This window comes from Saccostrea cucullata, unplaced genomic scaffold, assembly GCF_032062105.1.
Source record: "Saccostrea cucullata isolate Sc308-1 unplaced genomic scaffold, CSIRO_AGI_Scuc_v1 ctg453, whole genome shotgun sequence".
NCBI classification, from domain to species: Eukaryota; Metazoa; Mollusca; class Bivalvia; order Ostreida; family Ostreidae; genus Saccostrea; species Saccostrea cuccullata.
Genome location: NW_026921068.1, coordinates 141,335 through 167,369, shown reverse-complemented (window position 1 = coordinate 167,369; position 26,035 = coordinate 141,335). Strand labels below are relative to the sequence as shown.

Here is a 26,035-nt window from a genome sequence, read left to right as displayed (position 1 = left end):
ACAACACAATTATCATTAAAAATATCCTCATTTAAATTTTAATACAAAGTAAAATGGATATTTTTTCATTACCATTATTTTATTATTATGCAAGAAAATTATGTACCGTCCTGAATGGAACGACATCTGAAGCTAAAATGCTGGTACCAATGGCTGCCTCATAGAATATGATGGGGTTGGTAAATGCCCTGAACTGTGGCCCAGATCTACAGAGAGTGCCTATTGGGGGAGGCATCTCCAGGCCTGCCAGGGAGGCATAGGCTGCCCATGCCTCAAATTTATTCTTTGGATTGGGAATTTGATTCATTCGTTTGAAGACATGGAAGAACATGAAAGCATCAGTGGACATCTGAGGAACATCACAGAGTTCATTGATGTATTCATTGTCAATGTACACCATCAAACACCACTTCACCTGAAAAGAAAAAACATAGGTAATCAGAGATTACAGAGCTCACCTCAACGAATGTTGTCTTTAAGTAAGGCAAAGTCACACAATTAATCAACAAAAAGTGTACATCCAAAAATGCAAAATATAAAAATATAATTGATTTGATACTTTGGAATAGACCTATATAAAAACTTCAAATTAGTTCTCCATCATGAAAACGTAATAAAAATCCAGCATCTGAAGCAAGTTTGGTTTATATAAGCCTTATAGTTTCTTGGTAATGGACTTGCACCCATAACTTTTACAAGGTCCATTATTTGGAAAATGTATGTCGAAATCAGCATCTGAAGCAAGTCCATTAGTGTGCATCCTAAGATGTATCATCCATGCAAGTTTGCTCAACATAGAGCTCAAAGTTACTTGGAAATGAAACCTGTATAAAAAAAACTCACCTATTCACTAATCTAGAAAATGTAGGTCAGCATCTGAAGCCAGCCTGGTAGAATGCACCCTTAGATGTACCATCCATGCAAGTTTGGTCATTATAGGGCTCAAAGTTAATTGGAAATGAATCCTACACCAAAAACTTTAACCTGTTCATTCGTCCAGAAAGTGTAGGTCAGATTCAGCATCCAAAGCAAGTCTGGTAGTATGCATCCTAAGATGTACCATCCATGCAAGTTTGGTCATTATAGGGCTCATAGTAACTTGGAAATGAAACTGCACCAAAAACATAAACCTGTTCACTCATGCAGAAAATGTAGGTCAGATTCAGCATCCGAAGCAAGCCTGGTAGTGTGCATCCTAAGATGTACCATTCATGCAAGTTTGGTCAATATAGGGCTTATAGTTACTCGAAAATGAGACCTACACCAAAAACTGCACCAAAAATGTTAACCTGCTCCAAAAACATTAACCTAGTTATTCCTTTGCTGAAATTGCAGCATCTGAAACTTTGACTGGTACAATGAAACACACTAGAAACATCTTCCATGCATGTCTAATCAATATAGGACATAGAAGTACTTAAAAAGAAAACTGCTCCAAAAAACTTAACCTTAACCCGGGACGCCGACACCGACGCCGAGGGTATTACATACGCTCCCCCAACTTCGTTGAGGTGAGCTTAAAATAGTAGGACTTAACCATGTTTATTCATTTTCAGGTGGAATTCAAAACATTCTTGTAATAACAAATCCATCAGCTGGGCTGTAGTTCCCATGAGAAACCAACTGCTAAATCTACAGCTTATGCTTTAAACTTAATTATTCTCTATGAACTTGCAAAGAAGAATTTTTAGTAAAAAAAAAAAAAAAAATGCTAATTTTAATACAGGGTCATTCCATAAATTATGTAATGTGATATTTACCGATGTTGAATCTTCACTCTTAATGGCAAAGTCCACTTTATAGTCATGAAAGTCCTCAGCAGGATTAATGTTAATATCTGTGGCTAACACCCCCATCCTTCTAGCATCATACTTGTACCGACACCAAGTGACAATAAAGGCACTCAGATTAGCATTTGGATTGGCTATAATGGGAAGAAATTCATTAAACTGATACACATCAGATTTTCTGTCTCCATCTTATTTCTGCATGATCCTTTCAACACAATTGTGTTTGGGCATATTGAAAAAGGAGAAAAATTGCTTGCAAATAGTGTGATAGTAGTGTGGGTAAAAAATAAAACACCCTATATACAGCTATAACAGAATAATTCACTTTATTCCTTTATTCATGGGAAAAATATTTTATTCTGAGTCAGTTAAGTCTTTGACTTAGATTTATACATATTATAAAAAACAGATATCAAATCTATGCATTAATTTTCTTGTGAACTGCATCATACCTGAGTAGATCTGAACACCACATGAATCCCTTGCAAACTGTGGAGATAGGTCCGGTTTGTCTATGACACTGGAGCCCTGACTGTCCACCACGTCATAGGGGGGGAAGGTCTGAGTGTCCGGGGACTGGGTGGTGCTGGTCGTCGTGGGGAAGGTCTCATTCAGAAAGTACCCCTTGTCCAAAAGATAGGCGGTGCAGTTGCAGCCACCACATTCCTGTAATTGTAGCAATCATGGTATTTATCATAAAATCACAAACCATGTGAATGCATCAATTTTTTATTTTCAAGAATCTATGGCAACTTCATATGTACTTTTAACTTACCAGTGGAATGGGGTTGTTAAAGCAACAAACACAGTTTTCAAATTCTTTCGGAATCTGGTACTTATAGGTGGCGATCCCAGTCTCCGGGCCATCCCAGAACAGGATCTCTGTCACAGCTTCTCCATCCTGATCTGCTGCCTGGATCCTTAGCTACAGCAAGACACAAGAATGTCAAAACAAAAACCTCCCTTATATCCTAAAGCATTTCAGTGAAATCATTTCAGACAATAATCTTTTTCTAACATAGGATCAGTACCTTGTAAGTGCCACCATTAAACAGTTCAGCTCTCCTGTAGATGGCGCCAGCTCCCATGATGTCATTATTACTAGCATCCTTTGTCTTGACCAGCTTAACATCCACTTTGTCTTCAAATTCAGCAGGGAAGACATAAATATCCTGCTGCTTGATCCTCCAATATTCCCCTGAAGGATCTAACATGCCTAGCTTGTTCAGCTTGCCCCACCCACTTCCTTTAATAGCAATTCTCTGGTTTGGACAAGGATGGATATTTGGATCAGGGTTGGGTAAATGAAGGAATGTGCCTGTAAAAACATACAAAATGTAATTACTTTCCCCCAACAACTCATTCACAAAATGATGAAATACAGCTCTGTCAAGATTGTTACCTTCTACTTTAGTTGTATCATTAAACCATAAAAGATCTGATGTGAAGTCTAGTCCATCCTTTACAAGACCAGCCAATGGTACAGTCTCATCAAACAACACAGGGGCTGATTCCAGTACAACAGATAAACCAGCACAGTTCGTCACTCTCAACTTCACGTAGTATGGAATTTGCTTCTGAAAATGTCACAATATACAATTTCCATAATTAATTGCAAAGGATAACTTGCAATATATTCAAGATAAAAAGAAAAGACAATACCTACTACTACTGTTTCATTTATTCATTGCATTTACCATCACTGAACAATAATCTGTTTATAATGTCTGCTATCTCATTTCATATGGAACATTCTGTACTAAATTAAATACATGTATGACAAAATTTCCTAAACATTCTAAAAACAAAACAGTGTTAGTCTCCATTGTGTTACCTTTAATGATTGGTCGACAAACTGGTAGTAGGAGTTGTTACTGCTCAGAGTTAACCAATCGTTGATGAGAGAGGTGGTGCTGCTTTCATCACAGGTGTCGTTCTGCCACAGGGACACCTCATACTTAGAAATCCCCGACTCGTCATCTGTGAAGTTCTCCCAGTGCACACTGAGACTGGTGTTGTCAGTCGTATAGGACACAACCTACAACAAGTAAATATGAAATATTTAATTCTAAAATTTGAGATAATTTTGCAAATGAAAGTTATACCTTGGGCAGCTGTTGGAGTCCAGGAGATTTGTCAGTCTGAAGACTACTCTACATTGATGATGAAGCTTAGCTTGTTATTTTGACAGAGGTTTAGAACTCACCATATCAAACCAAGGACCAGTTCTGATAACACCCATGTTGGGCTGAGTGATGTCCACTAGAAACTCTGTGTAGTTCATTTCACAGGCACCAGACTTGTCTGTTCCTGTTATTATTCAAATGAAATAGATTCACAACTAAAACAATGTAAATTGACAGATATAAATGTTGAAAATAAGTCAGATAAAAAAAAATCATTTTCTTTCAACAGATTTCATATATACAGTGGAGCCTCATTTATCTGGTTACTTTGGCTCTTAATGAGTCAAAATGGGATGGATAACTGAAGTGTCTGAATACCTGGACTATCCAAATTTTTCGTATTTATTTTTTACTGTCTCAATTTATGAATCAAAATATGGTTTAAGAGAGCACTTTGTGAAAAGAGAGAGAGAGAGAGAGAGAGAAAAGACTGTCTAGATTTGGAACATTGAACTCCATACAAAGGAAACAAAATCACAACTTAAACACCTGAGCTAGGAAAAAGCACAAATCAGATCCGAAATATAAAAGTTACTGAGGGGGTGGGGGAGGCTTGAATTCTAATACTACCAGAGAATGCCTCCATATGAATACTGCATAAAACTTCTAGAGAAAGTTCTTGAGAAAAAGATTTTTAACGATTTTTTTAAACATTTTGTTTGTATATATGACTTTGTAATAATTTGAATTTGACTCCCCATTGTTTCCCACCCTACCCCAAAGGGTACTCATGATTTGAACAAATTTAAATCATCAATACATGAGAATGCTTACATGTCAATATGACTAATCATAGATTTTCTGTTAATGGGATTTTTCCCTTTATTTTCCTATATAAAACTTTGATCCCCATTGAGACCCTTCCCTACCCTTGGGGGTTATGATGTGGCCCCACCCGATCCCTTGGGGTTATGATTTGAACAAACTAGAATCTACACTACATGAGGATGCTTCCATATATAAATATCACTAATCATGGCTTTGCAGTACTTGAGAAGAACATTTTTAAAGATTTCCCAATATATTCCTATGTAAAACTTTGATCGGCCATTTTAAAGATTTTTCCTAATATATTCCTATGTAAAACTTTGATCGGCCATTGGGCCCCACCCTACCCCCGGGGGTCGTGATTTGAACAAACTTGAAGGTACACTACCTGAGGATGATTCAACATGAGTTTCATCTTTCCTGTCCCAATGGTTCTTGAGAAGAAGATTTTTAAAGAGTTTTCCTATATATTCCTATGTATAACTTTGATCGGCCACTGTGGCCCCACCCTACCCCCAGGGGTCATGATTTGTATAAAATTGAATGTACACTACCTGAGGATGATTCAACATGAGTTTCATCTTTCCTGTCCCAATGGTTCTTGAGAAGAAGATTTTTAAAGAGTTTTCCTATATATTCCTATGTAAAACTTTGATTGGCCATTGTGGCCCCACCCTACCCCCGGGGGTCATGATTTGAACAAACTTGAAGGTACACTACCTGAGGATGATTCAACATGAGTTTCATCTTTCCTGTCCCAATGGTTCTTGAGAAGAAGATTTTTCCTATATATTCCTATGTAAAACTTTGATCAGCCAATGTGGCCCCACCCTACCCCCAGGGGTCATGATTTGTATAAAATTGAATGTACACTACCTGAGGATGATTCAACATGAGTTTCATCTTTCCTTGCCCAGTGGTTCTTGAGAAGAAGATTTTTTTAGAATGCCATTAATTTTTCACTAATTCATAATTATCTCCCCTTGGAAGAGGCCGTGGCCCTTCATTTGAAAAAAAAAAAACTTGAATCCCCATTACCCAAGGATACTTTGTAGTAAGTTTGGTTGAAATTGGTCCAGTGGTTCTTGAGAAGAAGATGAAAATGTGAAAAGTTTACAACAACAATGACAATAATGATGACGAACGACGATGACAGACAGCGGACAAATTTTTATCAGAAAAGCTCACTTGAGCCTTTGGTTCAGGTAAGCTAAAAATTGTTTTCGGGAAGAATTCTCCCAATACCTGACCTCCCTATAGCTTAAAGTATACTGTATAGGTTTGAAAAACCTACCCATCACCCAGACATAGTATGTTTTTCCTTGTTCCAGAGTGAGATTGGTCAGCTTTGTGTAGGTATTTTGTCCCTGATTAGTGACATCCAAAGCATTAAATAATAGCTTTCTTTCATCATCTGGGGTTTTTCCTCCATCAATCTGTGTATAAACAAATGAAAACCAGCTTATAATAAATCCAATTGACACAGTATCCTCTTCTTTACTACAGGCACTGGGGAATTCAATAACTTATGTAGGGATAAAGCTTGTAGTTCATAGATTTGTGATTGTTTTTTCCCCAATAATTAACAGAATCTATAAATTCTGAGTTGAAACTTTTATGTTTGTACATGTAATCACATTCCCATCTCATTACATTTTTTTCAAACTTCAACAAATATCTGCAATTCAAATTGAATTCAACACAAAACATACCCTAGCTGGTGACATACTCTTTTTAACATTAAAGCAAAATTTCTCTACCATTTACACTTTTAAAGTAATACATGTACTTACATAATTTTTACAGTTTGTTCCATTTGCGTTAGTGTTGTTGGAGATAGCTATATAATACATCAGGATGTCCAGTTTGGATGTGAAGCCCTCCCATTGTACCTCCAGTACCGTATTGTTACCTACACAGCTACCAGGACGGGTGATGATACCAGCTACACAAAGTCAAATGAAACTCCACTTAAACTCAAATGCAAAATTCTCATACGAAATAAATATGAATAGCAAAACACATCTCCAGGGTGACCTTGAAATTTTACCTCCTTCTCTAAAATCTTTTTTTTACTCACCAGTGACACCACCTTGGAATCCAACATAAAAACCATTGGATGTGACCAGAGTCTTGGAAAAGGATTTACTGAATGCATACACTGAGAAATAGTACATGGCAACACCAGGAGTCAACTCAAGGTCTGTGAATACCACCGAAGTATTTTCTCCCACAAAAGTATAGGGAACAACGTTGTCTCTGGTCTTATTGAAGCGACGATCAGTACCCAGGGCTACCATGTAGTAGGCCACCTGCTGACTCTTATCCTGGGCAGCTATCAATGAATTATCAGTCTGGAGACCAGGATTTCCTATTGAAAGCATTCAAATAATGAACTACACACTGGTACAAAAGTAAAAATAAAAAACAGCATTGTCTAACTTCTATCAGAAGAGAAAGAAATTGGCACATGAATAAAAAAAAACATTGAAACACCCCCCCCCCCCCCAATACTCAAGAATATGACGGATACATGCAAAAAAAAAAAAATGCTTACAAATACAGTGGAAAATTAAAAACTCTTTATTCTTACCACTGTTGACATCAATTTGCTTGATGGCATCTGCTGGCAGACCAAATCCATTCCAGTTGGCATACACTTTAGTTACTGAGGGCAGGAAATTCAGGTCAAAACCTTCAATGTCTCCATCGTAGACTTTACCAGGCAGTAGCGGGTTCTCCTGGATGGTCACACCATTAGAGCGGAGGATGTACATGTAACCAATGGAGTTGGTCACTCTGACATAATTAACGTAGGTCTCACCATTTTTCATATTCAGTCCATCAATCAGTCCAAATGTTCTCACTACATGTACCAAGGAAAATTATTGCCATTATTATGTTCTACTGATAAATGTATTATTTTCAGATTAAAAATAATTTGTTTTCATGTATTTGATTACTATTTCACTTAATTAGAAAAGTTTTAATAAAGTTTTAACAACCTATAGTTTAACAAATCTTATCAAATTACAAACATGCCTGGATGTAAAATGTCTTAATAATTACACATTAGTTGTACAATTTTTTTTTACCATTTAAAATTATTAAAATTATCCTACAGCAAATCACTTACTATTGGTGCTAAAGAAACTTGAGATTTCATAACCATCCAGCCTTCTGATTGCCCATTCGTATTTCACAGGAGGACAAGGGTCACCAGAAACATCCCAGCTGGATCTAATGGTGGATGGATCGGTCTGGAAATCTCTGTCAAGAAAAAAATCAGTGGTACTTAATTAAAACAGTCTTACATGTACCAAACAGCATACCTCCTTGTTTTTTTTTTAATGCTGATAAATGTAGATTGCTACAGTGGAACTTGTTTAACCTGGAAGTTATATATACTGAAATCTTGCCTAATATGATGCAAACTTATAGTTCAGTAATTTTAATTGTTTCAAGTTTAATCAGCTGGATATTGTATATTCTGAAATCTAGCCTATTATGATGCAAACTTATAGTTCAGTAATTTTAATTGTTTAAAGTTTAATCAGCTGGATATTGTATATTCTGAAATCTTGCCTATTATGATGCAAACTTAAAGTTAAGTAGTTTTAATTGTTTAAAATGTTTCTAATCCAGAATTTTGTCTTATCTGGCCAATAGTTGGCTGGATTTGACAGGTTTGACTGTATTTCCATTCTATTTGTACTTACACGTCCATGGTTTCGCCATCCACCATATCCATGACCCCTACATGTGACAGAGGTTGCTTCCCCTGACTGAGATAAGAGATGTACACTCCGTTTGATGTGGCTACACTGGTCAGCCCTGCTCCATTGACTCCCTTTACTGACACATACAGCTAATAATAAAACAATAACAATAATAAATCAAATCATTTCATTACAGCTAACAACAATTAGACCATTATGATACAGGAACCAACAATAAATCATATATTTTCAATGCAGCTAAAATTAATAAATCAGATCATTTTGATACAATTATAACATTACAACAATAAATTATTTTAATTTCCTGAATCAATATTTCATTGTAAACACATAATGCCACTAAGACCTGATGTTTGTTAAGTACCTGTCTGTATCCATTGAGATTGAGGCCTGATACCGTGTGGTGCTGACTGTTGGCTGGGATTGTGTAGAAAGCCTTGACCTGACCTCCACCAGGGGATGTTCCCACTGCTATCTGGTATCTATATCAAGCACAACAAAATCAGCTTTATATCTATATGAAACACAAAAATATCAGCTTTATATCATGTATATCAACAATATACATGACCTAAACCAATACTTTTGTTTTCATGTCTCAGGTTAATTGATTTATGATCGCTCTGATCAGCTGAAGATTATGATTAGTGTTGAGTGTGCTGAATGAACAAAGTTTAGAGTATGTATATGTACTATTCTTACTCAACAACTTGGGACTCCGGATCAGTGAATGGCATCCAAGTAACAGATAAGGAGGTCAAGGACTCGGTACATATGGCATCCAATGCTTTACACTCTGAAAAAAAAAATGTTATAGAGTTTATTTTGTTTATCAAATTAAGTATGGTTTGAATTTTAAGATTTTCAACATCTGGAAATAAATCCGCCTCTTTATGAAAATCCTTGAACCAATAGAAGAAAATATTGTTATAAACCTAACCTTCAACAGTCTTGCAAATGAGAGAATTCATTCTGACAGTTTCATCTGTGCTCTGTGCATCTATCCTGTAGACAGAATTTAGGTCCACCACTACTCCAGTTTTAGGTGGGGTGGTGTCTACTCCAATCTTGTTAGAGAATGCATTAACAGTCATATCAACAGTGTTCACTGCTGTCACAGTTACATAGTACTCTGCACCATGGCTCATTTTACTTCCAGCACCTTGAAAGAAATTGAAAGTTTCACTTTAACAGCTGTAAAACTTCAAAAAGTAGCTTATTCTTTGTACATTTTACTTAATAAACATTAAATTGGATACCTACAAGATATTTGACATACTTGAACATTTTCAGAAGTTACACATAGAATGATAATTTCTCTTTTGGTTAACCATATGATAATCGTAATATATAGCTTGAATGGATAATATACCTTGAATGGAGAACTTGTGAATATGTCCTGGCACTACTCCTCCAGAGAATATAGAGTCATCTCCCTTAGCGTTACCCATCATTATGCGGTACTCCTTGATAGGGGACTCTGTGTCCACAAAACCCGTCCAAGAGCATTCTACTGGAATTGTCGTCTGGAGAAAAAAGTCCATTTTTCAGAACAAATTGTGCAAACAAAATATTGTCACATGTACACATTTATGAATAGGAAAATGAATAAGAAAATTTTTATACTGATTGCATTTAAAATGGAAATTATCTAGGCAAATTAAACTTTTACTTCAGATGGTAGGATGGATGGAATACCTGTATATAGTCTGGACAAGTGACCTGTCCAGCTTTAGGAATGGTCTGATCAATGATAACAGCACCTGTCATAGCCTTCTTCACCAGACCAACCGAGTTCTCAGTCCACACACTTATTATATTTGGTTTGCCTGCACAAAAAATAATAAACAACATTGTGACTATTTTTTTTTCAAAATAAAACTATTTGTAGATCAAACAAGAGGCCCATGGGCCACATCGCTCACCTGAGCACTAAAGGTAGGAAAAAGTAGAAAATGGCTTTTTATTGTCAAGTTTAAATCCAAAAGTAGTCCCATGACCAATCATGGATTTGCTATTTTTTAGAAAATGATTTTTAAAGAATTTTCCTATATATATCTTTAAAAACTTTGTACATTTTATCCCTGGGGGTCATGATAAACAAATTTGAAATACTTGAGTATGCTTCCATATAAATATGATGAATTATGGCTTTGTCATTCTTGAGAAGAAGATTTTTAAAGAATTTTCCTATATATTTCTATGTAAAACTTTCTCCATTTTGGCCCCGCCCTACCCAGGGGGTCATGATTTGAACAAACTTGAATATACCTGAGCATGCTTCCATATAAATATGATGAATTATGGCTTTGTCATTCTTGAGAAGAAGATTTTTAAAGAATTTTCCTATTTATATCTATGTAAAAGTTTGGTCGGCCATTTTGGCCCCACCCTACCCCGGGGGGTCATGATTTGAACAAACAAGAAACTACACTACATGAGCATGCTTCCATATATATATGATGAATTATGGCTTTTTCATTCTGGAGAAGAAGATTTTTAAAGAATTTTCCTATATATTTCTATGTAAAACTTTGGTCTGTGGGGGTCATGATTTGAACAAACTTGAATCTACACTACCTGAACATGCTTCCATATAAATATGATGAATTATGGCTTTGTCATTCTTGGAAGATTTTTTAAAGAATTTTCCTATTTATTTCTATGTAAAAGTTTGGTTGGCCATTTTTCATTTGAACAAACTTGAATCTTCACTACAAAATATGAATTATGGCTTTGTCATTCTTGAGAAGAAGATTTTTAAAGAATTTTCCTATATATTTCTAAAAACTTTGAGCCATTTTGGCCCCGCCCTACCCCGGGAGTCATGATTTGAAAATTTTTCACTACCTGATTGCATTCCCACATAAAATGGAATTATGGCTTTGTCATTCTTGAGAAGATTTTTAAAGAATTTTTATATATATTTCTATGTAAAACTTTGGTAGGCCATTTTGGCCCTGCCCTACCCCCGGGGGTCATGATTTGAACAAAATTGAATCTACACTACCTGAGGATGTTTCCCCATAAGTTTCATCTTTCCTGGCACAGTGGTTCTTGAGAAGAAGATTTTTTAAATATGCCACTAAATTTTCATTAATTCCCAATTATCTCCCCTTGAATAAGGGCGTGGCCCTTTATTTGAACAAACTTGAATCCCCTTCACCCACACACTTTGTATAAGTTTGGTTTGCCTGCGGTTCAAAAAATAAAATGTGAAAAGTTTACAACATTGTGACTCTTGTTTTTTCAAAATAAAACTATTTGTAGATCAAAAAATCATCCATGTCTAAACACTCAGGAATGCAAACATGGCAAAAATCAACTTGCTGGTTCTTTTGAATGAATCTGAAATCATACCTGAAGTATCTGGTTTCACTTCATTATTAGCTAAGAAGCTTGAGAGGGAGGTTGAGATGGGGACTTCTTTTCGTGGGGCAATGTCATCAGCATAGGGATACGTGCCCACTCCATACCAGGCCCTGACGATTTCCGACTCTGTCTCATTGTAATGCCACATAGCAGACAGGGCATCTTCTGTGGACTCGTAAACCATGCTGCCCTCTCCAACTGCCGAGTCAGCTGCTGAATGCCTTGTCAGTCTGTAATAAATTATACAATTTTTCCAATACTTCAACGTGTTAAGTAACCCATTGGAAATCTTTTTTCTAAACATATTCTCTATAGAACTGAACATGAATTGCTACACAGACCTGTCAATAGTGATGGTGGGGGGTGACTGGTCTACAGTAAATCCATCAGAGGTTGTCTGTAATACATTCCCATCATTTGTCACACCTCTAATTGTGGAGTAGTAGGTAGTGTTAGGTCTGAGTGGGAGATTGGCCTGGGCATATCCTGAACTTGTCAAACCTATAAAGAATTTTGCAGTAAATTTACAACTCTCCATTCGCTTGTCATTACGGTAATTTTTATTAATAATATAATTCTGACATTAAAGAATTTATCAAAATCATTGACCACTGAAAACAAAATTGTCAATATTGAATCACCGTTTCCAGTAGTGTTGGACTCTTCAATGTGAACAATGTTGAAGTCAGTATAAGCCAAAACCTCCTCTCCTCCATCTGGATTTGTGCCCACTGCCATTTCAAAGTGCATGACCCCATGAAGAGAGGACTCGAATCCAGAGAATTGGACTGACACAGTGCTGGAATCCAGCTGATAATCCACATCTGTAGTAATGTCTACTGCAGCACCACTATTTATCACTTTATCAACATTTTCAGCTCCATCAACAACAATACCTATAAAAGAGATGGCAAATCACTCCAAATGATACATTTTAATTTATGAGAATTATAGTCATCATAGCAGCAAGAATTCACTTTGCTTAAATTTTCCAAGTTAATTATAGCTTAACTAGTAAAACATAGTTTTATCATAAACTTGCAATCCAGAATCAAAATAATTTGATATTAGACCTCACCTGCTTTATCTTCTGGTACTACCACTATAGGAGTGGATGTAATGGCTTGGGTGCTGACAATGCCGGCGCCATTCTCTGCTTTCATTGAGACATAATACACAGGTGTTTTGGTTGTTTGATTGGTCAGCTCTAAGGACAGTCCTGTGATATACTGACTACTCTCTGCTCCCACTGCCTTCCAGTTCAAAGTATCTGTCCCTCCTACACAATAAAAGGAAATCAGTTTTGAACATCCAAAACATTGATGACTTTAACATGCTGAAATAATCCTGGTCAGGTCAGTCCTTGAAAAAGAGCACCCCCCCTTTTTTTGTCCTATGCATATTAGCCTCATCCCCTTTCATTGCTGGGCCAAAGAACACAGCATAATTGCTTTGAGGAAACATGAATTACTAAGTCTTACCTGGTGTGGTGCCAACAGCCACCCTATAACCTGCAATTCCTGACTGAGGATCATCACTAAGCCAGGAGACCTTGATTCCCTTGGTGTCGGCTTGCCACACATACCCCTCTACCTTCTGCTCTGGAGCTCCTCCTATCACTCCTACCCTCAGCCAGAACACCTAGGGAAGACAAAATTAAGGCAAAACTGTATAATACCAGTTATATCAGAGCATAAATAACTAGAAAATGTTACAAAATAAAGTAAAAACTTTATTCTTACTGCATAAAATCCTGTTAAATAAAAACCAATTTGAACATTTTTTTCTGAATCATATGAAGTTTTCTAGTCTTAAGTTTTAATAATTGCTTTACTATCATTGTTGGTAATGTACTTACAATGGGTGGAGATGTATCAATGATGACACCATTGGTTTCAAATGGAGCGAGATAGCCAGCATTATTAATGGCTGCCACTCTCACACTGTAGCGGGCTCCTTCCCTCAGAGTCAGGCCTGTCCAAGTGTAGCTAGTGGCTGTTTTGTCTGTCAACTCCTTCCAATCATTCTTTGTTGCTGTATACAAGAGCAGAATATTAATCTCCTCTATGAAGTTAAGTGGATAAGAGACACATGTACATGTATATTGTATCATTTTTTAAAAATATAAAAATAGCCAAATGAAATGATGAAATAATCTAATCAATCATATATGTAGAATATAAATGAAAAGAAAACTGACCTGGGTATTTCTGTGTTCTTGTTCCCTGATACAGTTCATAGATCTGGACTTTGTAGTGATTAACACCAGACTCCTTGTCCACATAGCTAAAGCTCACTGTCAATCTATCCAGCTCAGACTGTAAAATAACACTCCACTTAACACAGAAGCATGATAGGCATATAACACTTTTAAAATACTAGTGAGCCAAGGGCCTAAGCAGACACTAGAATATCATGAAGCAATCTAAGGTTCTCCAAGTAATTTCATATGTTCCATTTTCCTATATACTCCTTTTTTTAAAATCTGGAATTTCCACAGAAACCTCTATCATTTCAATGAACTTAAGTGTCTATAAGGTAGCGTAATAAGATTTCTTTAGAATCAAACCAACCTGGTAATCCCTATCCTTGGTGCTTGCCCCATCCCTGATATACAGTAACAGAGGTGGCGTCAGGTCCACCACAAAGCTGTCAGTAGAGTTAGAAATGGACCGTAGGGCTCCATTAGTGGTCTTCAGAATGGTTCTGATACGGTCCCTATGCTGATGGTGGAAGTTCAACCATGTGACACTGTTGGTGGCATTGGAGAATAATGTCCAGTTTCTTACAACGATGTAATCCTCACTCATGTTCCTGGAATATAATGTTATCATGAAAGCAGTAAAACCATGTGTTCACTCAACAAATAATCACAATATGAACATTTTAAACCTATACTTCCACTTTTTTGTATTTGCATTTTATTTCTTCACAAAGAAATGCATCAGGTCTTCTTGCTAAATCGAATTTTTAAATGCCTTTTATTTTTCACCTTGACAGATTCTGACATATGAACTCACTTGGCACTTTCCACTTGTACTTCGTATTGTTTGATCAGTGACTCGGGATCCTGGAAATCTCTCCACTGAAGCTCGACTTTGGCCTGATTGGTTGTAAACTGAAGGTCAGTAAAGGTCGCCTCCTTCCCATCAATCACTTCTCCAGACTCAGGTTCTGTCAGGTCAACCAGCACTGGAACAAAAAAGAAATCAATTATTTAAAAAATCCTAACTTAATGGTCAGGGAAACTCCATGACAGCAGTTTCATACTTAATATTCTGTTAAATTCTCACAGGTAAATTACTGGTATACATGTATTTTACACGGATATTTTATAATTTTTAAAATCAATTTTCTGATTCTGTTAACAGACCTCCATCCGAGATCATGGAGACATTGAGTTGTTTATTGCCTCCGTTGTAAGCCCATATTGTAGTGTAGTAGATCTGGTTATGCTGGAGGTATCTGGAGGGGGGCAGTTCTATGCAGGCTTTGCTCTCTCTGGCAGAGAACTGGGTCCTGTTGGCAACATCTGTTACAGAAATATTCTTCTCAGATCCTACACTTAACATGTACATGGCAATACCAGACTCAGGGTCAAAAAAGTGTTGCCAGTTGCTGCAGATCTGAAATGAGGATTCCGTATTTATCAAAATTTTTGCTGATGCATTTTAACTTTGATAAGTCTTTGTAAGATTTTAGTTTTTTATCAAGACATCAGTGATATAATGTCCCCCCCCTTGTTGAACAATTATATTTCTTTACCTTGTTGTTATCCTTCATGTAAGTCAGGTCTTCACCAGAAATCTCTCCATCAAACACTTGACCTGCCACAGGAGGGGACTGGTCAACAATGATGGGGGAGTCTGCTATTCCAATGGTTCTTAAATCCACTACAAGTAAGATAAGAATACAATCATTATAAATATGATTTACCATTATTTACAGCCTTCAGACTCTGACTACAGTGATATTTACAGCCTTCAGACTCTGACTACAGTGATATTTACAGCCTTCAGACTCTGACTACAGTGATATTTATAGCCTTCAGACTTTGACTTCAGTGATATCCACTTTTTTTTTTTTACAGCATTCAGACTCTGACTAGAATGCTGACTACAGTGATATTAACCATACAGTGGTATTTACCATTTTTTTTACACCTTTAGACTCTGACTACAGTGATATTTACCATTATTTACAGCCTTGATTTTGATCCAGACTGGGACACCATTAGTGATCCTGTGTAACAGAGTGATGTTTGGATTGAAGTCGATTGGACTCCACATTAATTCATCACAGTCTCTAGTTGTCCTTCCTAGACAGAAGTCATTCCTGTTCAAACCGGACTCAGGATCTCTATATAAAGCAACACAGTTTTTAAATTTTTTTGATACACATAAATACTGAAAATTTATATCTGTTATCTTTAATCTAAAGATTATTAATAATTTCAATTTATCCATTTTTTAAGACTCAATCTCTTATTAATTAAATTTCTTGTAAATTGGACTTGAATGGCTTTTTTAAAATTCTTTCCTAAGAAAAAAAAATTTGGTCGCAAAACAATTTCACAGAATAATTTCCAAACAAAAAAGAGAGAGAAATCTTCATTTTTTTTTAAAGACTAAACATTCAATTTTCACTTGGCATATTTATCTGTGTGTAAAGTTCAAAAACTGAATAAAAATGCAAATTTTTTTATTAAGATTGGAATATTAGATAATGTTTATATATATTTGATTTCCTTTGATCATTCAAATTAAATTAAACTTACGTAGAATTGTGGCTCAAACTCAAATTGAAATTTTCTTCATCATATTTGATATTGAAAATCTCGTAGATAAATGGAGGACTGTTGTCAATGATGTATGGCGTGGAGTGACAAATAGACAGAGCCAAGGGACCACCATAGTCTATTTTGTTGATAGCACGTACTGTCACAAAGTATGGTCCATCTAAAGAATACATCATAATATTCTTATAATATTATTGTAAAGTCAATGATGCATTACTTTTTATGACTAAGTTAAATCATAATTGCATGCACATTTTTAAAAATTTTCCGTTTTTTAAAGACCACACAATAAGAAAAGACAAGTCAAATTTTGATTTGTTAATCTCTTACACATATATTACATTCAAATTCAAACATATGATGAAAATTTTGTTTCACCATCAAACTTTTTTTTAATTTAACATTATATTGGTTTGAAGTTTTGACTTGAGGCTGTTCATAAAATTCTTGAAGGTACATGTACTTTAAAGTATTAAATAATAATATACAGGGTTCGACAATAACGTTAGTCCGTTAGTCTCAGACTAATACATTTTCATTCGGACTAATAAAATTTTTAGCTAATAAGTCCGAACGGACTAATAAAGTTTTCTGGGGGTGAAAAAAGAATTTACCGATGTTCAAATTCTCGACAACTTTCACTGGAAAACCCCGCATTTATTTTTAACTTTCTAGCTTCTTGGCGGGAAGTTAGGTAATACTGAGTCAATTCGCGCTTAATTTTGGACTCATTGGTATGAAATTAAACATCTTAGCGATCATGATTTTGTATGAAACATGAAGAAAGATGTCGGATGTTTGGATGATGTAATAATGTATAGCGAAAAACAAATGAGATCGGGAATACGATCGTAGTTCCTGATTGAGCGATTTCAATGAATTCTTGGTATAAACATTTCATGTAAATGCTTTGTTTATTTCAAAAAGTATTAAAAAATACATTGCAACATAAATTCTATTTATTTATTTATATTTTTGACGGACTCATAAAATTGCCCTCGGACTAGTAAAAGTAGAGAAGCACTAGTCCGGCCGGACCAAAGCCTAAAAATGTTAGTGTCGAACCCTGAATATATGCACCAAATTGAAATTGAATCACAATTTTGATTTATCAAGGCAAAATTTCTCAAAAGCAGTATGCAAAAGAATATACTTCATTATTTATTAGTTCCTCATTTATTATGATTTTAAGTTTGACCTGGCAGTCTGGGAGGCACCAGGGGGGTCATCATGACACTGTTGGTCCACTGGGAGCGGTCAAACAAGTGAGCGTGGGGATCATGATGATCCTTCAGTTTCTCCTCACACAGCTGAGTGCCCACTGTTACAGAGTAACCGAGCAATCCAGTCTCATGGTCATAGATCCCATCCCAGTTAGCTGTAAAACATAAGGCATGGAGATACTCATCAAGAAATTTCAAGTTCTCAATGTCTTACCCAAATTAAAAGGTAGAACAAGAGATGTTTGTAAAACACTTATGCCCGCCTCCCCCAAATGAATTGGATTTTTTCGAAGTCCAAGAGCATAACTCTGTCCAAAATGGCTTATCATACCCAAAACAAAACTTGATGTAGATATTCTTATGATAAATCTGTATACCAAATTTCATTTCAAAATAAGCAACCTCTGCAAAGAAAATGAACAGAAACTGCAAATAATTGGAATTTTTTTAAGTGCAAGAGGCCCAACTCTTTCCAAAATGGCTCGATTGTACCCAAAACAGAATTTGACCTAGATATTTTTATGATAAATCTGTTTATCAAATATCATTTCGATATGTGCAACCTCTACAAAGAAAATGAATGGAAACTGATGGTTGACTGACTGATAGACAGCAGCAAAGCAATCTTCGAAGGGGGACATAAAAATTATTTTAGACTGTTCAGTGGGGATACTACATAGTTTATTATCCGTCAGCATAATAGTCAATCTGATTGGTCTAGAGCATGTGTCATGTTTATAGAGACAATTTATTATGTCTTCTTCAGTAGACAACTGGTAATTAATTTTTTCTACTTTTTTCTCCATTAAATTTGAATTTTTAAGGTTAATAGTTTTATTATGGTATGTCTTGAAGGGAGATAATATCACATATTAATCAGGTCTAAGTATAGGGTTGCAACTCTAGGGTGCAAGGCAGACATGTAAAAAAAAATGTACACTTTGATTATGTGTGATGCAAATATACCAATATATTTTTTAAAGTATAAAGAGTGTTCAGCATTGCTTTATTACACTGACCTGAGACATATCTGTTGGCTCTGGTGTACCTCAGATCTGTTTTAAATTCATGACCATTGTACACCGTCTCCGAGCCCTCTCCATCCACCACAATACGGTGGTTCTTAAACTTGGGATCCATCCCAATGCAGTGAATCCTCTCCCAGTCCGTGCGGTCATTTGGAATTATATCTGGACAGCTCACAATTTCCTTGATGTCACTGGATACATTCATTTGTGCTGAATGATACAATAAAACAATCTAAAGAGGAGGGCAACTATAGTGACAAGTTTGTCCTTGTGTATATCAGATATAATTGGGGCTATTACATGTATCAACCCCCTGTGTTACACCTGCATTGACAAGAAAAACTTACAAACATTGCTCTTTATAATTTGCAATGTTTTTTTTTTTTACTTTCATGTTAAAATCTTTAATAATTCCAATTTCATAAAGAAGCAAAATTAATTCTGAGGAAAACCTAGTCATTTACTAATTTTAGGTAAATGTCCCCCTTTATAAACACTATGAATCAATCTACAGTATATGAGGAGTTTTACCTTCTGTGTAGTGGGGAGGGGTGAAGTCTGTGATGATAGACTGAGAGGACAGGATGTTCTGATATCCTAAGACATTGGTCACGTGGAAGTTAAAGTAGTGCAGCTTGTTGTGCAGCATCTGGAGGTTGGAATACTCAAAAGCCATGTTTGATCCAATGCCCAGTTTTTCATAATGCATATACAGGCCATCCTTTAATAGGAAAGTTAAAAATATACACATTTTAATTGAAGAGAAATGAGAGAAAACTTAAGCAACAGTATTCAAATTTCCTCTAAGAAAATTTTCAAACTGTCTCAATTTGTAAAAACAAAATGCAGCTTAATTCACAAAATAAATCATATTTGATCAAATTTAATGTTAATTGCATGTATGAGAAATCATTTTTCATAGCTTCTCCTTACTAATGACGTTTTGTGGTCATGCCCCTCTATTCCTTCTAACAGTTCACAATGCCCACTCTCTCCAAAGTCGTAGTTAAAGCTGAGACACTTAGAGACATGCATCGAGTTACACAGAGTGGCACACTCTCCAGGGGTGGAGATTTTCTGGAACTCGGCAACCACGATTCCCCTTCCCACCAGTCTGGCCATCTTACCATCAGAAAACAAGGTCAACACTTTCTGATGCAGGGGATCAGGGGCTATGTTAATATTGAAAAACAAAATTAAAAGGAGGCTTGTTTATGCAATATTGTTATAAGAATAATTATGATCAAATCTCTCGAAGTACATTATATTTTCCATTAAATATCTAACATTCAAAAGATAAATATCTGAAGTAATTCACAAAGTCATTAGAAATACAAAATATTATAAAACATGAACCCTAAAATTTCCCCAATCTGAATTTGACACTCACCCACATTATAGTCAATGGTGTTGGCTTGTATGTCTGATTTAGTCCATCTGATAATCTGCTCTCCATAGATGTCCTTTCCATACCCTACTGCTACCTGGCTCACCTCAATAGCAGAGTCGTCGTACACGGTGACAGTACCTTTCAGGACTTTGGCATTGCTGGTGGATTGGAAAGCTTCTGTCATTCTTCCCCCTGGTATGGTCATGTCGTAGGTTGGTAGTCTACAGGATGCCCTAATACTATTTCCTGCCTCATTGGCCACATGGACAGTGAAATATAAGGGGAGACCAGCTGGCTGAAGTATCTAAGAATGTTCATCAGAAATTCAAATTTTCTATAAAGTTTGCTTTTAAAGTTGTACAATTTTCCAGAAAAATGTACATATCATTTGTATTTATATGGTGACAGTTCAAAAAATCCTAGAATTGGGAAAAGGTACACAACACTTCCAAGAAAACTACCATGTACAACCATGATCCAACAAAGCATCCTACCCCCCTCTTAAAAAAAAAATAGTGGGGGGGGGGGGTCACATATTAATATTATATACATGTTTAACTGAGAAGCAGTAAACTTACATCATTGAGAGTTGTTGAGAAGCCTCCGAGTTCTTTGCCTGTCATGACATCAATTCCTCCTGGATTAGTACCAATGTCTAGGGTCAGAATAACATTACTTCTGTCATCCTCAGCTTCCAGGAACACAGTAAACTCGGGCTCGGTATGGTCACGGCCAATCTCCTGTAGTACTCCACATTCTCCCTCCTTGGTGTCACCCTGAGATCAATTTTCAATTTCTTTAAAATTATTTTCTAGTTCAGGGTAAGAAAAATCACAATTTTCCAAATAAACATGTATCTTGGCATCCAGATTCTAAGTATAATAATCAGGAAACGGTCAAGAAAAATTATTGAATGAGAATAAAACTTTTTTCATAGAATAAATCAAAACCATTCAGAAATAAAAGTAACTGTCCCTACACAATTTATGTTTACAAATAAAAATTAAAAGTTATTGCTAGTATTGTTCATTGACTTACCCCAAAGCTTTTGACTTCTGGTGGAGACTTGTCTTCCTCTTTCTTTGTGTTGTCTATAAGTAACTTCATAATACTGGGAGCTTTGTAGCGCCAGAGTTTGGTTTTAAATAAAACTTTCTTGAAGCTGGTGAAGCCTAAATCAACCTCTAGAGTCACCAGGGCATATAGTGTCAACTTGATTGGGGTCAAACGCAGGTACATAGTCAGGCTTAAAAATTCAAAATGTTATTTTGTAACTATGCTGATAGAACTATAAATGTGCAAATTGTCAGAATCGGTCAATGCTCAATCATGATTATTAAAGAGGCTGGGGGGTGGCAGCCATTTTCAGACTATTTTGATCTCCTTTAAAAGATCTCCATATAAAGATATACAAAAATGATCAAATTTTAAAACTAAAATGTATGAATTTTTTCTTTGCTAAATGATAGTTGACAGCTTAAGATACCGTATCTAACAAAATAAGTCAAATCTGGTGGTTAATTTGTGGTTAATTTGTTGACCCTCCAGCCACTTTAAATGATTAAAATCAGATCCTTTGATCTGCTCATACACAAGTATCTGATTTTAATCAGATTCAATCAATGCTTCACAACTTACTGAACATCCAGAGGGAACTTCTTGAATCCGATTTCAGCAGTGGTGGGGAATCCCATATCCATGATGTTTCCCTCCAGACGAAGTTTTCCGTACAGTAATAAGCCGATGCCAAGCTCTCCCCAGACAGACACCCCACCATAGGGCTCACAACCAGCTGTACCCTTCATATCCATGATCTTGGCTCCAACCACAAACTTCATGCCATAGTAACCGTCAGCTCCAAATCCTACATTGTACACACAAAACGGACATCTATGTACAAAACTAGGTCAAGGCACTTATGACATAAATAACCTGCTTTGATTGACATTGCTAGTACATCCATATTTTTAACCATCTCCATTTCAATCACGTTTACAGACCTTAGAGATGCCAGAATGTTACAAAATCATGAAAGTTTATTTTTAGACCATTACATTTCAAGTATAATAAAATTAAGAAACTGGGTAAATGTGACCACAGAAAAGTGTAAAAATTATCAGGAATGTAAGGAAAATCTTCTAAAACTTACCAAATGTCATTGTGATTAAGCCACCAACGAAAAAGATCTTGTTGAATTTGAAGAAGTTTACATTTTGTTTAGGAAAACTAAAATCTCCTTTAAGCTCCAGATCAAAACTACTGAAGATATTTTCAGCATCGCTCAACACCTTTGTTATGAATTCAGAGTACTGTAAATAAAGAATTCAAAATCATGTAATTAATCATCAATTTCATTTAAAATTCATTAATATTATTTTCAATGACCATCTAGAGTAAAACATACTCTTAACTAACATACTCATAATGAATCAATGCTTACAGTTAAGTGATTTTCAGTTCCTGTGACTTTTTAATAAAGTCTGAACTTTATTTTTTTTTCAAGTTTGTTTTACTGAGTGTATAAACAATTTATATCATTTTCTAACAAATTACATGACACCATTTCTACAATTCTCTGCAACCATCTATACACAAAATTACATCATTTTTTAGTCATTTTCTATTCAACAGATTATATTACTTGTATGAAATATTTTACCCCTAGAATTTCCTGTAACAAACTATACAAAATTTATATAATTTTCTACTTATTAGAATTTAATTACAGTGTATTGAATAAATCACTCTTACCAAAGCTTTGGCCAGATCCTTGAGATGGCCTATCAGTTCAGCCACTTTGAAGGGATCGATGTTCTTCATCTCCAATAAGCCCTCTAGGTCACCAATGGTCATACAGGCTAATTTCTTGCCTAACAGCTTAGCGCCCTCTGGTGATAACCCTTGACCCACAATGAAGGCCTGCTTAGCTCGCCCAGCAATTTCTTGCACAGTTCCAATCATCCCAGTTATAGCATCACCTATGTACAGTATATATTAAGAAAATAAAATATATTACTGAAAGAAATTCACTGTGAGTAAGTGGTAATTGGATAACAAATGTTTGGCAGTTAAATTACTATCTTCACAGAGTCATTATACTGGTAATCACTGTGAAAAGAATCATCAAAATATTGATCGCACGTCAATTATAATATGAAAAAAACATTCTTGTAGCATATCTATATAGTATAACTTATATAACAGATTGCTAGATACAATTGAGTGCTGTTTGAATGTGCTGACCTCCTTGTACTGTGACAGTCCCTGGTAAGGGTCCCCCTGTCTGTATTGTCATGGGGTTTCCTGCTCCTAGAGCCTCGATTCCAGACTTAATACTCGTACTGAAATCGTCCTCCGCAACAGGTGCTCCCTGCAAGTTCTGCTCTTTTTCTGCTTTCTTTAAATAAGTTATTAAAAAAATTAAACAGTAAATTATATATTCAACTTTCCATAACATATCAAAACAATCAAATAACTCCTTAAAACAGTAATAATAGAAAAATACTGTAATATCTTCAGCTAGCCAAGACTTACATCAGCTTCCTCACACTTTTGTTTGAAAGCTTCTATCTCTTCTGAAGAAGCCCCATTCTTCATAAGAATTCTTAGTCCTGCTGAAAAATCTTTTGGATCAAGCCTGTTGAATGAAATGAAAAAAAAAAAAAAAAACGGAGCTAAAGAATATTCGAAAAATGTTCAAAGATATTACATTTGAATATGATTGCTTTGTTTGGTAGAAAGACATGATACATTATTTTTATTAAATGCAACCTTCATTGAATGAAACAATGCATTATTTGGACTTAACGAGGCCCGATCTAGTTGAAAATTACGAAAACGGAATGATAAAAAAATTTAATATTTGGAAATATTTTTGTATGTATTATGCAAAGAAAAATTAGAATGAAATTTTATTACCTTGCCTTTATTGTAGTCAAATGGGGGCACTGTCAAGATATGGACCATTTTTTGTGTTTTTATACACAATAACATAGTAAAACCCTCCAATAAACAAAGATATTGAAAATTAAAAAAAGGTACATGATGAAAATTTTTGTTTTTCACATATACCATGCAATTTTCATTCTTCTTATAAAAAATGAAAAGAAAATTGAAGGTAGCCTTTATTGCAGTGAAAAGGGGGCATATCGAAACACAAAATTAGCACTTATTTTATCCAACTAGACATGAAATAAGTCACCATAGGTGTACATAACATCAACAAACGATGCAATACTGTATTAGTTTCTAAAAAATAAATACTTCTTACATTTTGAAATAATTTTCTCTTCAGGCTTTCTTTTTTTTTTTCTTTATATGCGGCGTTGTTATACGTGGAAGGGGGGGGGGGGGGGGGGGGGGTAAAAGGCGAAAATGATGAATTTTACTAATATCATGTAATATATAGAAAAATAAAATATATTGGGGGTTGCTTTAAATGATTCAAAGACTGATTTTTTTAAATCAAGCATATTTAAGTCCTCAAAAAAAAGGTGTGTATAAAGACTTCAACATGTTCAAGGAGAAAGACTAAAATCGTAAATTTTATTTATACTTTCGGTTGCAGTGTTTGTTTTTTTTAACTCACAAATTAAAATAAAACAATGTAAAATTAATGAATATGTACCAAGATATTGATACCTGAAAATAAATCATGTTCCAAAGTTGTTTATCAATTAAAAAAAATATTTAAAAAAAAACATGTAAATAATAGAAATACCAGCTTTCAACATGTACAGTCTATGGAGTTACCAGGTATGCAGGATCAGCGAAACATTTTAGCGCAATTTGACGTCATTTTAATTGTGACGTTATTGTGTTCAATTGCGACGGCAGTCAAGGGTACTGTGACGTGCCTGAGTCGACGCTGCGTTAAAACGTATGCGCAGTTCAACTAGATCGGGCCTCGTTAAGCATGATTAAAAATATTTGAAAATTAATTTTAAACCTCATTTAAGATGTACTAGTTCACAGTACTAAGTACATTGCCCTAGTATTTTCTTACTGATCAGTCGTCTGGGCGTTTCTCTTTCTTCTACGCTTTTTCCCAGTACAAGAAGGAGGATTAATCCTTACAGTTGTAGCATTCAATATATCATGTGTGACTGTTTCTGATGGATCTGATGTCACAGCATTAAAGACAAGAGTGGCTCCAAGGCCATACTCTACACCAGTTTTTGTCTTCTGATAATTCAGCTGGAAGGATGGTCCCGTTCCAATGTCTTCTGTGTATAATGTTCCTAAAAAACACAGAAAGATATTGTTAGACTTCAGGTTTATATGTTGACTAATTATGCAATATATTGTTACTTTACAAAAACACACACTTCATTCATCTATTTTGATAAATAAAACACAAAGTCATTGTCAGAAATAAAAAATCCTAGTACATGTATTCATTTTCACGCATTTCATAAATTTTTTTTGTTTTATGTTTCAAAGTAATAACTTACCATCAGTGAGGGCTGTCAAAGATTTTGTGACAGATTTTGATTCAATTTGGTACTCAAGAAAATTACAATCTATTCTGATCTTGAAGTAGATGGAGCGATTTCCAAGTGTGTAGGCACTGTCAATACAGCATTCCAACCCACTGCAGTCATGAAGATAGTGACACTTTGAAAGAGCCACTGCTGAATTGACTTCTCTAATATTTGGACAAGCACCTACAATTTAATTCTCAGTAGTCAGTACTGAATATTTCTGTTCATTTCCTCTTAATAAACTTGTTTTTCTAATT

General features: G+C 35.4%; 1 protein-coding gene across 1 annotated transcript in view; it reads right to left on the bottom strand.

Moving 5' to 3' along the window:
* LOC134259096 (uncharacterized) overlaps positions 1-26,035 on the bottom strand; it is a 113,219-nt gene that overhangs the window by 8,343 nt on the left and 78,841 nt on the right. Inside the window, exons 147-192 of the mRNA XM_062741692.1 lie at positions 25,749-25,961; positions 25,301-25,535; positions 23,830-23,932; positions 23,539-23,692; positions 23,047-23,273; positions 22,445-22,604; positions 21,934-22,159; positions 21,334-21,541; positions 20,874-21,071; positions 20,296-20,599; positions 19,839-20,077; positions 19,437-19,626; positions 18,897-19,115; positions 17,853-18,032; positions 16,634-16,814; positions 16,049-16,215; positions 15,622-15,749; positions 15,230-15,482; positions 14,877-15,048; positions 14,430-14,670; positions 14,057-14,174; positions 13,715-13,890; positions 13,338-13,497; positions 12,935-13,135; positions 12,498-12,752; positions 12,198-12,357; positions 11,845-12,086; positions 10,183-10,313; positions 9,857-10,010; positions 9,425-9,646; positions 9,187-9,280; positions 8,849-8,966; positions 8,464-8,612; positions 7,881-8,014; positions 7,338-7,610; positions 6,825-7,115; positions 6,538-6,689; positions 6,039-6,180; positions 3,997-4,100; positions 3,625-3,828; positions 3,193-3,367; positions 2,822-3,108; positions 2,566-2,715; positions 2,243-2,456; positions 1,761-1,924; positions 107-415 (exon numbers count right to left, since the gene is read on the bottom strand). Coding sequence (XP_062597676.1) covers positions 107-415; positions 1,761-1,924; positions 2,243-2,456; positions 2,566-2,715; positions 2,822-3,108; positions 3,193-3,367; positions 3,625-3,828; positions 3,997-4,100; positions 6,039-6,180; positions 6,538-6,689; positions 6,825-7,115; positions 7,338-7,610; positions 7,881-8,014; positions 8,464-8,612; positions 8,849-8,966; positions 9,187-9,280; positions 9,425-9,646; positions 9,857-10,010; positions 10,183-10,313; positions 11,845-12,086; positions 12,198-12,357; positions 12,498-12,752; positions 12,935-13,135; positions 13,338-13,497; positions 13,715-13,890; positions 14,057-14,174; positions 14,430-14,670; positions 14,877-15,048; positions 15,230-15,482; positions 15,622-15,749; positions 16,049-16,215; positions 16,634-16,814; positions 17,853-18,032; positions 18,897-19,115; positions 19,437-19,626; positions 19,839-20,077; positions 20,296-20,599; positions 20,874-21,071; positions 21,334-21,541; positions 21,934-22,159; positions 22,445-22,604; positions 23,047-23,273; positions 23,539-23,692; positions 23,830-23,932; positions 25,301-25,535; positions 25,749-25,961 — 8,777 coding nt within the window. The remainder of the gene's footprint in view (positions 1-106; positions 416-1,760; positions 1,925-2,242; positions 2,457-2,565; positions 2,716-2,821; positions 3,109-3,192; positions 3,368-3,624; positions 3,829-3,996; positions 4,101-6,038; positions 6,181-6,537; positions 6,690-6,824; positions 7,116-7,337; positions 7,611-7,880; positions 8,015-8,463; positions 8,613-8,848; positions 8,967-9,186; positions 9,281-9,424; positions 9,647-9,856; positions 10,011-10,182; positions 10,314-11,844; positions 12,087-12,197; positions 12,358-12,497; positions 12,753-12,934; positions 13,136-13,337; positions 13,498-13,714; positions 13,891-14,056; positions 14,175-14,429; positions 14,671-14,876; positions 15,049-15,229; positions 15,483-15,621; positions 15,750-16,048; positions 16,216-16,633; positions 16,815-17,852; positions 18,033-18,896; positions 19,116-19,436; positions 19,627-19,838; positions 20,078-20,295; positions 20,600-20,873; positions 21,072-21,333; positions 21,542-21,933; positions 22,160-22,444; positions 22,605-23,046; positions 23,274-23,538; positions 23,693-23,829; positions 23,933-25,300; positions 25,536-25,748; positions 25,962-26,035) is intronic.